We start from the raw sequence: 14,106 nt of genomic DNA, 5'->3' as shown, positions 1-14,106 counted from the left end.
CTTCCTCAGGTTCCCCAAGTAATATTTTACAGTTGAGACGAAGTTTCCAAAAAGCAGCAGTTCAGCAAACTGTAACGAGATAATCCCTCTAAGATTTAAAGCTGCTAAAGCTACACTCCTACGGACCTCCAAAATAAAGTCTACACGTACTACTCGCATCTCTTCACTTGTGATGTTACAAGGCTTATTGGGATTTTGTTGACCTGAACACCAATGCATGTATCGCCCATTGTGGTTTTGTATAAAGTACATAACAAGGTATGTTCATGCTCTCCAACTTGTGATATCTCATTTAGAGTGAAGCCAATTCTGTTATGCTCCTTTAAGGGCTTATAACCATTTTTGATATCAGGTTCCTGCCTCTAATGCAGTCTCTGAATTAGAGTCTGAGGAGATGTATAAACATTGCAAGGGGAGGTGTAAAGTGGGTGCTAATTATACCCAATGACAACCTAGGTTGATGGGACATGGATAAATCACAGAATGGTCAGGGTTGGAAGGGACTTTGCACAGTCACATCCAGGTGGGTTTTGAATATCTCCAGAGGAGACCCCACAGCCTTTCTGGGCAGCCTGTGCCAAGGCTCTGTCACCATCAAAGGAAAGGATTTTTTCCTCATGTTCAGATGGAACTTCCTGTGCTGCAGTTTGTGCCCGTTGTCCCTTGTCCTGTCGCTGGGCACCACTGAAAAAATCCTAGCCCCATCTTCTTGATGATCACGCTTAAGGTATTTGTAGACATTGATAAGATCCCCCCTCAGTCTTCTCTTTTCCAGCATAAACAGGCCCAGCTCTCTCAGCCCTCCCTCAGACGGGAGATGCTCCGGTCCCCTCACCATCCCTGTAGCCTCTGCCGGACCCTCCCCAGTAGCTCCCTGTCTCTGGAACTGGGGAGCCCAGCACTGGGCACAGCACTCCAGGCGCAGCCTCACCAGGGCAGAGCAGAGGGGCAGGATCACCTCCCTCCACCTGCTGGCCACGCTCCTCCTCATGCCCCCCAGGGTCCCACTGACCTTCTTGGCCACGAGGACACACTGCTGGCCCATGGGCAACCTGCTGCCCACCAGCACCCCCAGGCCCCTCTCTGCAGAGGTGCCCCCCAGCAGGTCACCCCCAGGCTGTACTGGTGCGCGGGGCTGTCCCTCCCCAGGGCAGGACCTTACACTGGCTGACCTTCACCAGGCTCCTCTCTGCCCAGCTCTCCAGCCTGCCCAGGTCTCGCTGAACGGCAGCGCAGCCTCTGGGGTACCAGCCGCTCCTGCCAGGGCTGTATCACCAGCAAAGCTGCTGAGGGTGCCTCTGTCCCTTCCTCCAGGTCACTGGTGGATGAGTTGGACAGGACTGGACCCAGCAGTGGCCCCTGGGGAACACCGCTGGCTACAGGCCCCCAGCCAGGCTGTGCCGCTGGTCACAGCCCCCTGAGCTCTGCCCTTCAGCCAGTTCTCAATGCCCCTCACTGTCCGCTCACCTCACCCAGCTTCCTGAGCTTGCCCATGCGATGCTGTGGGAGGCAGTGTCAAAAGCCTTGCTGAGGCCAAGGTAGAGAACATCTACTGCTTGCCCCTCATCTACTCAGCCAGCTCTTTACTGAATCAGTTACACTGTGTTGTGTGCTGGCCTCAGCGCTGTAGCTGTGAAATCAGCCACTTTAATGTGTAGCTCCTGCTTTGATAAAAGCTGGAGGCGGCATGCAGGCATACTCACCCCCCATGCCTGGCTCCACACGCTGCATCCTGTATGCTCTATCCATAAGCTTATATACTTCTATTAGTATTTTAACAGTGTCCTTTGCATGGTCACCTTGGCAGCTGCCAAAATGAACATCTTTAACTAGAAAACATATGTGGAATTATGCGGTGATGTGAGTCCTTCAGGTTAAAAATGGGATCTTTTTTACTCTGACAAGCAATAAAATGATGGATCTTGAAACAGTAGAAGGAACACTCATGAACAGTGCATGTACTTGAGTATATAATATAGATTTTTGTTGGTGTTAGGGTCCTGGAAATGACTACAAACTCTGATGCCCAAGGACCTCATAATCACTCCTTTAATTTTCTTCTTAAATTCTTCTTCTGTATATGACAGCTGCTTTTTTTGTTATGAGAACAATAAGGAAAAGATTAGATTCTGACACTCCAGCTGATTAATCTCAGTCAAAACTGGGGAAAATGTCATGAAATTTTTTTTTGTTTGTGATGTTTTAGCTTTTTCATTCAAGTCAGCGGGAAGCTGTTGGTTATAGATGTTGTTCCTGGACATATTTCAATAAAGAAAAATAAAAAGAAAATTATATATGTGACTCTTACACATCTGTATACCAATCACATAATCAGTGACATGAAACTTGCTTAATTATAGTATCCTTCTGAAAAGAAAAACAGTTTAGATAAGAAGCAGAAGTGAGGGAGAAAAAAAATATCACTTCTCTCTATCTCTTGGGTATTTACGTGACTCCTTTTGTACCCTCCTGGTATATTACTAACAACCTCAGAAGTATTAATGATTCACTTTACACATTAGGAGACGGATGGATTATTTTTACAAGAAAGCCGAGTCAAAAAAATATGTGACTTGTCCGAATTAACACAGCAAGTCAACTGTTGAGTTGAGAAACAAATCCAACCTCTGCTTAACTCTGCTTAACTCCAGTGCTTCATGCATCCTTATTCCAGCCTTTCTTCCTCATGTTCTCATATAGGACTTTTCCCCCTGTGAATTATTTGAGGTCAGACTCATGGGGAACACAGGTACTGCAGCATCCATATAGGTAAACTTGTCTCGGGGTGCATTCTAGGTCCTGGCTTATCCTTCCTTTGCACTGGCGAAGCTCTCTGGTTCCTCTGGAGGAAACGTCTTTTGCTTGCAGAGGAGGCAGTGAGCTCTGCTCCTTGGTGGTAATGGCAACCCTAGTTAGAAATGTTTCCTGGCTTAGAGATTTTGAATCTAGTAGCACTAGAGTTGCTACTTTCTTTCTTAATGCATGAAACAGTGCAAGGAACACAAGGGACACTGCTTGGCTTTGTTGCGGAGGCGTGAAGGGCTGGGCTGCAGCAAGGAAAGTGCCTTTCAGCATGTGTCCACACTTGGTACCTCCCTTGACTGCATCTCAGCACTGTGACATCTCTGACCCTCTGTTGGGAGCACCCAGGTGAGATGGGAGAGTCTAGGAGATGCCATGACGTGCATGAGAGCAACCCTCATCTTTGGGGCTGTTGTCACAGTCTGGGAGATACAGACCTGTCAAAGACAACTGGAGTTTGACATCCAAATGGTGTCTGCTGCCTTCATTTCTAGCTTTTGGGTTTTGTGTAAGCACAAGATGGTGATTTACCAGTTTTGGGATGAAAGACTTTTGAAAGTCAACAGCAGTCTTTGCCCTAGTGTCTAATATTTGCTTCTCTGTTGAACATACAGGGTAAAAAGGGAGAACCAGGATTCCCAGGAATCAATGGTCTGATCGGCCCTCAGGTAAATGATGGTTTCTTCATTTTTGTATAATACGTGGAAAAATATGCTTTGTGGCACCAGGTGACCTGAAGCCACAATGGTAGCGTGCTCTGACCTTGTTTTCTTCTTATCTGCACCATCTTGGAAGTTGGTGTTTCTTCTTTACGAGCCAGATTAATTTACCCTGTTGTGATTGAGAGAAGTCTGCCTGTCTGGCAGCAATTACTTTTACCTTTCATGGTTTTTCAGCATCTTTAAACAGGAACATAAGAAAGTGTTTGGTATATGGTTTTCCCATTGTTTGTACATAGAGCAGTATCGTTCCAGAGGAAAAGCAGTGATTTGCCGTTTGCAATATTTAGGACAGTGTCTCAGCTAATTTTCAGCTGTGTGAATTAGCAATTGCAGATATACCTCTGTGCTGCAGTCTTGAAGGAAGAAGCAGTTTAAAAGATACTTGCTATTCAGAAAAGCACACTTTGAGCACAAGACTTTCTGTGGTTTTGATTCTCACACTTCTACTTCCGGAGGGATGGGTGTTGGATTGAGGGGACAAAGACAGAAGCTTAAAACGAAATGTTTATTCTCCCCGTGAGGAAGGATGTCTTAAGTTAATGACCCCTTAGCTCCTTTTTTTTAAAGCTTTTGGCAAGTTAGTGCTCCAGTTGCACCATCTGTAGCATCATAAGGGCAAAATAGTGCTGTGTATGTTAAGAATCGTTAGAGAGGATTTGGCTTCATCTTGGGTCAACCCATTCTGCCCTGTATTACAACACTGACATTTGCCTCTGGGTTGGTTTCTTGCTGATTTTGTAGCCAAATTCAGCTGACCTGAGTCACTTTGTAGAGTCACCCCTGCAAGAAGAAAAATATCTGTGGGAATGTCCTCAAGCAGGGAAGATGCAACCTCACTTTAAGCTGACCACTCAAGATAAAACTGAACGTTTCATTCATTCCCATTTCAATAATAAATTAATAAACTGGGTCTTGGCTTTGAGATTTTGTTTCAATAATTGCTTAAGTTTTGTGCAGGAGTAAAGACCCTCCATTACTACAGCTGTTGGTGCTGTATTGCAACAAACAGCACACTTCTAGGCAGAAGATGCTGATTTTTCATTTATTTCCATTGGCAATCTATGCCCTTGTAACCAGGAAACATGAGCTAGAAATGGTTTCTGTGGCAGATGTTTTGTAATGAGCTGTTCACGTGCCTGTAGAGGATGTCAGAGAGGCAATCCAAGGGCTTGTGACCCTGTGCGGTGATGCCCCTTCTGTCCAGCCAGGAGACTTGCCCTGAAAAATACTACTTGGCACTGGTTTACATATTTTTAAGACGTTTTCTTTGGTACAGTATCTGGTTTGCAAGTATTTCGCCAGCAGCGTTCAACAGGAATGAAGACAGTATTTCTAATGGATTTAAAAGATTTTGTTGGTTTTGTCATGTGGGTTTTTTTTTCCGTTGGATGCCATTAAAAGGTCCCCCCAAGCCTTCTGAAGTTTTGGGAGAGGATTTTCCTTGCTTTTGGGGAAAGATTTTTCTCTGTGCCTTATTTCTAAGGTATCTGACACTATCCATCCAAACAATATCACACTTGCTCAGCTTAAGTTCCCTGCAACTTAAAATAAATATTATGCATGTGTTAGCAATTTTATATATGTATCTGAGAAAATTACTGACATAGCATTAAGTAATTTTCCTTTCTGCACAGGCTAAATAAAGTTAGCAAATTTTATGTTAATTAAAACCACATATAATGCTAGCCCCATTGAGGGATACTTAAATTGACTGTTCCTCTAAGCTAACTGTAAGAATGGAATAATATTGTTCTTATTCCTGCAGTGGCACCCTGCTCTGGACATGTTATTGTAGATTTCCATATTTCTGTTTGGAGAAAGTGCTTACGTTCAGTTTGTGACAAAACTACTTTTCAACTTCACAGCACTTCTCATGACATTAGATTTTTTTAAGCACTTTATCGGCATTTTTGTTTTCTTAATCAGACTATGCTCCAAAAATACCCAAGAAGAAAAGTGATTTCCTTATGCTTTAATTACATCGATATTCATCCAAGTCATGTACAGGAGTCTGTGTCACTTGTTCCTGTGCTATCTCCATGGTGCTGAGGGCCAACCGATTTGAGCTGGCCATATGCAAACTAGATTAAGACACTAAAATAACCTCCCTTTCCTCTGCTATTTTATATTTAAATACACTTTTGTTTTCTGACCTGATTCCCCCCACTGGTAGTTGTATGGGCAAAAGGAAGGAGTGAATATAGGAGCTGTAGAAGGTACATTGTGGCTGGAGAACTGCAGAAAAGACCATCTGAAGTTATTGCTGGGCTTTGTTAAAAAAAAAATAGTTGCTGTCATGCTCAGTCTGATGAGAAGCTACAGAAGGATCAGGCAGCTGTGCAAGGGAACCAACCTGAGGGCTGCTCTGGAGCTGGGTCAACAGCTCCAGTGATGAACCGCAGCTGGGATGATGTCAGTCTGACTCTCAAGGGCCACTGACTGGGTGTGCTCACATTGAAGAATTAATTTAAGCATCAAACCCTGAAGCAGCGGCTAGGAGGCAACTTCTCAGCTAGCCTGGGGACGTTTTGTTGCGATAAGGCAGTTTGCTAGTTTTGCCTCTCTCCTTGCACACACCAACTCAAACTGAACTTTAATCCCAAAAGATTTTTGATTGCTTTTTCCTTCTAAGTCATCTGTGGTTGTGAACCAGTCCATGTGCTTATTTGCTTCATGTTGTCCAGTCAGCACCACCAAAAATGAGCATTTATTTTGTAGTGACCTTTAAAAACAGTGCATCTTGCAACATAATCAAGCCATGGAGTAGATACTCTGGGTCTTATTTCCCCTCTGGATATGAATGATTTTCCTGCAGCAAGGACACAGACTTCTGAACTCATAATACGTTTATGTTGTTATTATTTATTTGTATTATTTTAGTTTCCAGGAACCTTGATCATGGGTCAAACTTCAATTGCAGTAGACTGTTCAAATACAGACTGAAAAATGAGCATTTCTGTAAAATGCTTTCAGTTGAAATAGTTGGACGGGTATCAAGCACTGGAAACAATGAGGCTATGCATTTCTGCATGGTCATCTGAGATCTCTGTGTACCTTGTCTATCCCATCATCTCTTGATAGGAAGAGTTCAGAGAAAGGGTTGAACGCAGCTGATGAGGTGCGTTTGCAAGTGCTTTTCTAGGCATGAGGGGTATCCTGAGGAGGAAGATCTGCAGTTAGGCCGTGTGTGCCAAGGGAGCCACGAAGGCTGTGTTCACAGGTCCAACAGAGACAGGAGCTGATGCCCCAGTGATAACGGAGAGCTCAGACACTCTGAGCTGTATCATTGAATTACCGGAGCTGAGATTCGGCTCCAAATGCAAGCACTTATTGGGTTAATGATGATGCAGGTGTCTGAGCTTCTCTTGATGAAGATTCAGTTAATATCATCAGTGGACCCTGAAGCCCTCCTAAAGCAGGTACCTGCAAATGGTCCACTGAGCCACTGTCTAGATTCCCTGAGCTGAGCAGGTACGTGCCGTCTGCCTGTGAGATAAAAACAAGTCAAAACTCTGAGATTTAAACACACATGCCATACCTCACACTTGCACTATCTCTGGGCCGTTACTGAGGTTTGCCTTATTCTAGATGACCTGGTGGTATAACTAAGATCTGCAAGGAAGACCAGTACAAGCTGTACTGTTTATGGTTGTGGCTGGCAGTGATTTAATTAGCATAGACTTGTCTGTAGAGTGTAAACTCAAGATCAGCTTTTAAGTAATTCAGGAAATAAATTATATCCTCTGAAATGCAGGGTGTCCTTAATGTCCTTTCTATAATGCAAGGTAATAGTGCAAAATCTAAGGAAAGGATACGGGCCCCAGCTGCAAAGCTCTGACTGAATTCAAACTATGCCAGTGCTGCTTGAAATTGGAAGATAACTGCTCAGAGCTATCTTTAATAACCTATACCTTTAATACAGGTTACTAATAGGTTTAAAACCCTCTACCTTTAATGAAAATAAAGAAGAAAAAAAAGTCTTCACCTGTGCTGTTCCCTAATAGTACTGAAACAAAATACCATAACGGAGTTTGTTATTGTTTTTCTCATTTGCTGCACCGACTCAGTAAACCAAATAAAAATTAACACCTAGGGAAATAAATATTCCTCTGTAGACAAAAGAGATCATGTCCATATCTTACTCTAAGTGATGGAATTAAACAAATACAGCCTTTCACTGGAAGCAAGAAATTCTCCTGGAAAGACTGCTACGTACAAAGTAAAGTTTATTCAGCACTTTTACAGAGCTAAAAAGACAGTTCCAATATTTTTTTTTGAAAAAAAACCAACAAAACAACAAACTTTATTTTTTAAAATAATCTTGGGACGCCAATTACAATGCCACCTGGTGATATAACTGGAGACCTCATCAGCTTATGAATGATGGCAGTATCACTGAAGCTGACTGTAGAGCGTGCATCATGGGTAAATGCTCAGATCTGTTGGCTCTTTAGGTTTTTGGTTTTCAGTGTCATCATCAGTGCCTTTTTCCATGTCCTCTTACCTTTGCCTTGGTTTGTATGGCAGCATTTAAGCAGAGGAAGGAGCAATACGGTGCTCTAATGCAGCATTACTGAAAATAATTCACAGTAGTTTTGCAGGTCGATACTGTAGTGCCTGGGGTGAGAAATGAAGAGCAGATTTGAGGAGCTGATCCCAGAACCCACTCAGATGCAGCAGAGGAGAAATGGAGAGCTGGAGTAGCAAGGGGCATAGTGAGACACGTGCGCTGTTCCGCACAGCTATCTGCAACAGCCTTATTTCTGATGGGAGAGAAGTGGAAATACAGGGGAGTCAGCACAAAGCCAACAGGAAGGGTCTGTGGGAATTTTCTGAGAGGTGAAATTCAAAGAGTAATTGGTTTGTGGCAGCAGACAGAATGCTCTTGCATGTCCCAGAGGTTCTTCTCATTCATAAAGCTGTCACACGGCCTAAAAAGCCCAGACCACGCTCTGTTTTGATGTGGGGTAAGGTCTCGCCTAAGCCTTTCTCATAGTGTAAAAGAACACAGCCATCAGCATGGAATAATATACAGAAAACATGTCTGCAAGCTTTGCCTCCAGAGACAGGTATCTGGAAAAGCCATCAGACTTCAGTTTCAATCGTGGAATGACATTTGTTCACCTCTGTCTAGAACATAACCATCCCTTCTTTCATGGAAAAGAGATTTTGGCCAAGCAGCCTAGTGATGTAGTCACAGGAAATGTTTTTTGTTCCTTTACAGAGCTTCCTTAGGGAGTGCAGAACCTAAATCTTAATCACTCTGCCTTTCCCAGCCTGCCTTTCAGCAAGGTACACGCTGGAAGAAGAGCGCATCCTTTAGTGGATCCTGGAGGACAGACACAGCTGTTCCTCCAGTATGGAGAGTATTGGATTTCTTTCCTGTGAACTGTCCCTGCATTGCATTGTCTAAGGAACTGAGCTGGATGAAACACAAGCCTGAAAAAATCCACAACCCCCAATGTTTTTAAAGATGTCCTACTCCGTGACACACACCCTCACCTCTACACACTATTTGGATTTTAATTAACATTTGAAACCTTTTTGTTTCAAAACAACAGTTTGAAAATACTTTGGTTTAAACACTTTGATAGAAGATCCATGTTTTACATTTGTTTTCCAAACTGAGTTTGCACAGTCCTGTTTAAGAATAAAGTTTTCATATAAAATTTTTTGCTTCAGCGTGTAGGAAGCACACATCAGGGTCTTTGCCATCCAGAAAAAAAAACCACTCCATGATTATTTTCTTCTAGATCAGTTTTAAAGGGACAACACTGGGGACTGGATTTGGGACAGGGACTCTCATCTGTATAATTCATCAAATGATCTCTGAAAAAGGTAATGACTTAAATCAGGTAGTTTAATCTGGGTTCAGTTTCAAAAAAGAAGTAAAGAAAACAGATGGCATGAGATTTTGGGGTCAAGCATTACAAGCTGTCTGCTGCTGCTGTTTTATGGGGTTTTTTTTAATCACAGATAAATGCTTTGCTTGGTTCTTTCTAAATAGTTAAAAATAGTCCTTGCTCTGCAGTATGCTCAGAAGTCAGGAGAAAGGGCTACGGTAACAGAAATTTATATACAAGTGAAACTGATTTGCTCTGGACAGTGGCAGAAGGGAGGTCTCTCTGAAGGACAGCCATGATGTATTTATGCAATTTCCATGCGATTGTGCCATTAGATTTCTCTGTGCAACATTTTTCAGTGCGACATGTGGTGAAGCTACATGAGTAAACCAGTCTTGGGCATGACGTCCTGGATGATTGCTTGCATGGAGAGCAATGAAATGGAATTATTAGTGGCAGTTTAGACTAAGGATCAGTGTGCTTCCATTTCAAGAGTTATAGTTACATGAGGTTGTTGTGGTCCAGAATATAGAAAGTTTAAGAGAATAATTAGGAAGTGTCTTGTATAATGAGAATATCCAGAGTTACTAGGAGAAATAGGACAGATGAGAAGGCGGTAGCATCTCATGTTTCAGGGATTAAGTTGGCTGCTGAGAGATGTTTGAGTGAGACTCTGCTTTTAGGCCAGATTGATGCCTGTCTGTACTGTGCGGGTAACTTGTATCGTACCTGGGATTGCTTGGGCTGAGGCTGGGTCCTGGCTGGGTTTTTTCACCACCTTCTCGATAGAAGCTCCCTGTTGTAGGGCTATGGAGAATATGTATTTTGTGGTGGGAGTTGGTTCAGTTATTGGCAGAGAGAAAGAGAACAAAATTAGGCTATTAAGGAGGAATCAATGGAATTGGTAAGGGAAGCCTGCAAAGGTAAACTTTGCACTTTCTTTCCTGCACTTACGCATAGTCCCCTATGCTGCTGAATCATTTGTTGCTGTTTATCTAAAGGTACCTTTGCCTTCTTTCCCGGGACTGCACCCAGACTTCATGGAAAACCCTTCTTGGAGCCCATATCTTCTGCAGGGCCTCTCAGCAGTACCATGCAGAGGTGGAGTAAGGCCAAGCAGAACTTCCATGTCCCTGGCACCTGAGGTCACTCCATCCAGTTGTGTCTACAGTGGTCTTTTCTCTTGTGCTGGGCTAATTTTTACTATTGATTATTTTCTTTGAATGGAGAAACCTTTTTTAAGTGATAGATGGTCTTGGCCAGATGTCTCCTGATATGTCTAGAGCTCCTTAACTGCAGGACCTTCCTGCAATAGCAGCTGAACCAGCATCCTCAGAAGCCAGTGCAGGGTTCCTCAGGAATTATGTCAGCAGCATCAGTGCACCCCGAGGCACATCTTTCTGGGGATTTTTTAGTTGTGCTCACAGCTGAGGCACTCTACAAAGCTTAATGTTGTTGGTGGGACGGTGCCATGTCCGTTGTGAGTTGCAATGAAAGCAGATGTGGGAGGCAAGTGCATCTGCAGGTCCCTTTTTTGGTCTCTTTGCCCCATCTATTGGTGAGAGACCGTCTTCTTTTCTGGCTGAATTTTAGAAGTGTCTTTGAAAAAAACCACTTATCTGCTACCTCCTCTGTCAAGCCATGCCACAAATAATTCCTTGTCCTCAGTTTTTGACACTATTTTCTTCTCTTCAGCTACATTTTTCCTTAAATGTGAAATGCTAATATTGATCCATGACTCGTAATACCTTAATGATAAAACCTGTGCTTTGTGATATTGAATGGTGACAGGGAAAATGCTGGCTGCCCTTTTTCTGTCTTGTATCGGTTTCAGTTCTTTACATAGGGTTTGGGGCAGGGAGGGTTGTTTGTTATTTTAAGTACAAACACACCAGAACTCCCCCTATGCTGAAAACTGTAGATGAATGAAATCATCATGTTAGAAAGGCAGAAAGAGCCAGGGTAAAATTTCAGTTCAGCCATATACCCATTTCTCACATCCATCCTCATGTTGTTAGGTCCTGATCCAAAAATGACACAAACACTTGCTTCATTCTGAGCACAGGAGAAATCCTATCTTGTCTACCGTGAAAGCTGGAAGTAACAAACACCTCTGCATCTCAAGCAACCTGTTGAGATCTGTCGAGTATGGAGACAAATTTCTCAGCTAGGAAGGCAAGTTTAACAGTTTGTCCAATACACAAAAGTAAATCCCTCCAAAAATCGAATGGCTATTGAAAGAATATTTTCCCTGAGAGAAACAGCTGTTGCAGGGAGATGAGTAAGAAAGGCTGTCAGGACATTTCCAACAGGAATGTATGCATTGAAGTATGAGTTTGTGAGGATCTTTTACTATCAATGAGATTAGTGTAGAGCACTAGAAGAGTGGTGCATTAGTTTTAAAACACTCGATTCATTACATTGTTTCTCCATACAGTTGTATTCATATTTTTACATCACACCATCCCCACATTGCTCCCTGGACCACCACCCCCACCCCTCCCTGCAAAAAACCCCAAGCCAATACCACAAGCCTGTTCCATTCATTAATTACTTAATTAATCTTTTTGCAGAGGTAAATTGCTCACTTTGAAACAACATTAGTCAAAAATAAATTAGGCTGGACGCTACAAGAAACCCTTCTGGACAAGCTCCGTGTTGTACGTTACCATCGATGGCCTTCAACTCCTCCATCTCTTGTATGGGAGCGGAGGGTGGAGCTCACCTTGTAGCAACAGTAATTAGTGGCTGGCAGGAGATCCTGTTCTGCTCCTGAGCATGGGTCTCCTGGAGCTCAGTTTGGCATCTTGCTTTTTTTGGACAGAATTTAATGAAAACGAAGCTCAGTGCCTTTGCCTGTTTCAAATAGGGCTGCTAATGCACAGGGGAGGACCTGAGGCTTTCAGACACTACCAGAGAGTTTGGTAAACTGGTTTTGCTTCCTTTCTCATAGGGACCTCCAGGGCCCCCGGGCATAGCTGGACCCCCTGGACCGCCTGGAGCACCAGTAAGAAAAAAAGCTTGGGATTTTTTTTGTTTGTTTATATCAAGAAGTAAAAACAGCTTGGGGAGAATTTTAGGTCATGGGTTTCGGTGGGAACTGAGTTAGGACCACTGGCAACGTGTGTTTTCTTCTGTATTTTCTCCCTGGAAAGCCACAGCTGGTCCTAGAAGACAGCTTCTCTGTGCTGAGAGTTGGAACCACGTTGTTGCTACCTGGGGATAAGTCAATGTCTACAGGAGTCCTCACAGCAGAGACCTGACTGCCATGGAAGGGAAAATTGCATTTAAATTGAAAGCAGTGACTTCCAGTGAGGTTTCTGCAAAAGACAGAAATACTGATGGTTTTTTTTTTCTTTTCTTCTGATTTCATTTTTCAGGGACTTCCAGGAGAAATCGGAGTTTCTGGTAAAACTGGACCACCAGGACCAGCTGTAAGCATCAAGGAACTGCTGCTCTTGTCTCCATGCTCTCCATGACTTCAGATACTTTAATACTCAAGTCTTTGCTTCATTTCCTGTAGCTTGTCTGCATGCAAGGTTTTATCGTGGGCTCCAACACCGTTGTCTTTAATGTAGACGTTAGCCTGTGATGCCTTTTGTGAATAAGAATTTTATCAGATGCAGCTCCACTTTTCCTACATGCTGGGACCATGATGTTTTCTTTATATGATACTTTTCAAAAGTAATTTTGCATTTGGCAAGATATTGTTCTTTGAAACCTGGAGTTTCCTGAATCAGGCCAAAGAACTCAGAATTAAAATCTCAGATTTAGCAGAGCATAGCAATTTCTGTTGGCTGTTAAGTCAAGAAAGGTGAGTTATGAAATACTTAGTATTAAGAAGTGCCACCTACGGCTTGCAGTGTTTATGGATTTACTGACACTCCAAAACAGGACAAAACTTTTTCTCATCATGTTAAATGCATTACAGGAAGACATTTTAGTTCTTATCTTGCTGAACGACTCTGTCACTATGTGTCGTATAATTTAATTTTAGGAGTCTATGTATTGTATAAGAAATGACCGACATTTAGAAAGAGAAATAGACTTAAAAAAGCTTTATAGCTACAGATAAGAGACTTTTATAGAGAACGATAAGTAATTTTTAAAGTTATTTAAGAATCCACGTTGCAAAAAAGCGCTATCCTGTTGTTTCTCTGTAACAACGCTGACATCCAGTGGTCATTCACCAAAACTGGGATACTGGGAAAAGCTGAGCAAATAAGCGTTGTGAGAACTGCTGTGTATTTTGAGTCACAGTAGTGAAGAAGTCAAAACAAAATGCATGAGGTAGTTCTTCTTTTTCTTAAGCTTACCTGAGTGGCAAGAGGGACAAACTGAGCATTCTCATGCTGAGCTTGCTGTTAATGATTTAACGAACAGGCATGCAGAGCTTATGATTTTCTCTTGTTTAGGGGTTGCCTGGCAAAGATGGATTCAATGGGCTTCCTGGGCTTCCAGGTCAAAAGGCAAGTGACACCACCTACACTGGTATTAAGCTACTTAGCTGGGCAGCTTAGCTGGGTGACCGGGAAAGGGGGGAACACCTCCAGAGCCAAACACAGCCTCATCAATCATACATCACTGAGCTACTGGTGAAGCTCCAGAGACAAGTCAGCTGGTGTGATCGCACTGTACTGAGTCATTGTGAAGATCGAGCTGGTTGTAAATACAGCAGGGATGAGAGATCCTCTTCCAGTCTTCAACCACTGCATCCGATTTGGCAAACCCAGTTGAGC

At 43.0% G+C, this 14,106-nt stretch overlaps 1 protein-coding gene across 1 annotated transcript in view; it reads left to right on the top strand.

Moving 5' to 3' along the window:
* Positions 1 to 14,106, top strand: part of COL22A1 (collagen type XXII alpha 1 chain) — a 237,337-nt gene that overhangs the window by 158,405 nt on the left and 64,826 nt on the right. The window contains exons 24-27 of the mRNA XM_055800757.1: positions 3,417 to 3,470; positions 12,321 to 12,374; positions 12,748 to 12,801; positions 13,783 to 13,836. Of these exons, the coding sequence (XP_055656732.1) occupies positions 3,417 to 3,470; positions 12,321 to 12,374; positions 12,748 to 12,801; positions 13,783 to 13,836 (216 nt within the window). The remainder of the gene's footprint in view (positions 1 to 3,416; positions 3,471 to 12,320; positions 12,375 to 12,747; positions 12,802 to 13,782; positions 13,837 to 14,106) is intronic.

The sequence above is a fragment of the Falco peregrinus genome, chromosome 3 (assembly GCF_023634155.1).
Source record: "Falco peregrinus isolate bFalPer1 chromosome 3, bFalPer1.pri, whole genome shotgun sequence".
Taxonomy (NCBI): Eukaryota; Metazoa; Chordata; class Aves; order Falconiformes; family Falconidae; genus Falco; species Falco peregrinus.
The sequence above is the reverse complement of the archived record's forward strand: the minus strand, read 5'-3'. Positions and strand labels throughout refer to the sequence as shown.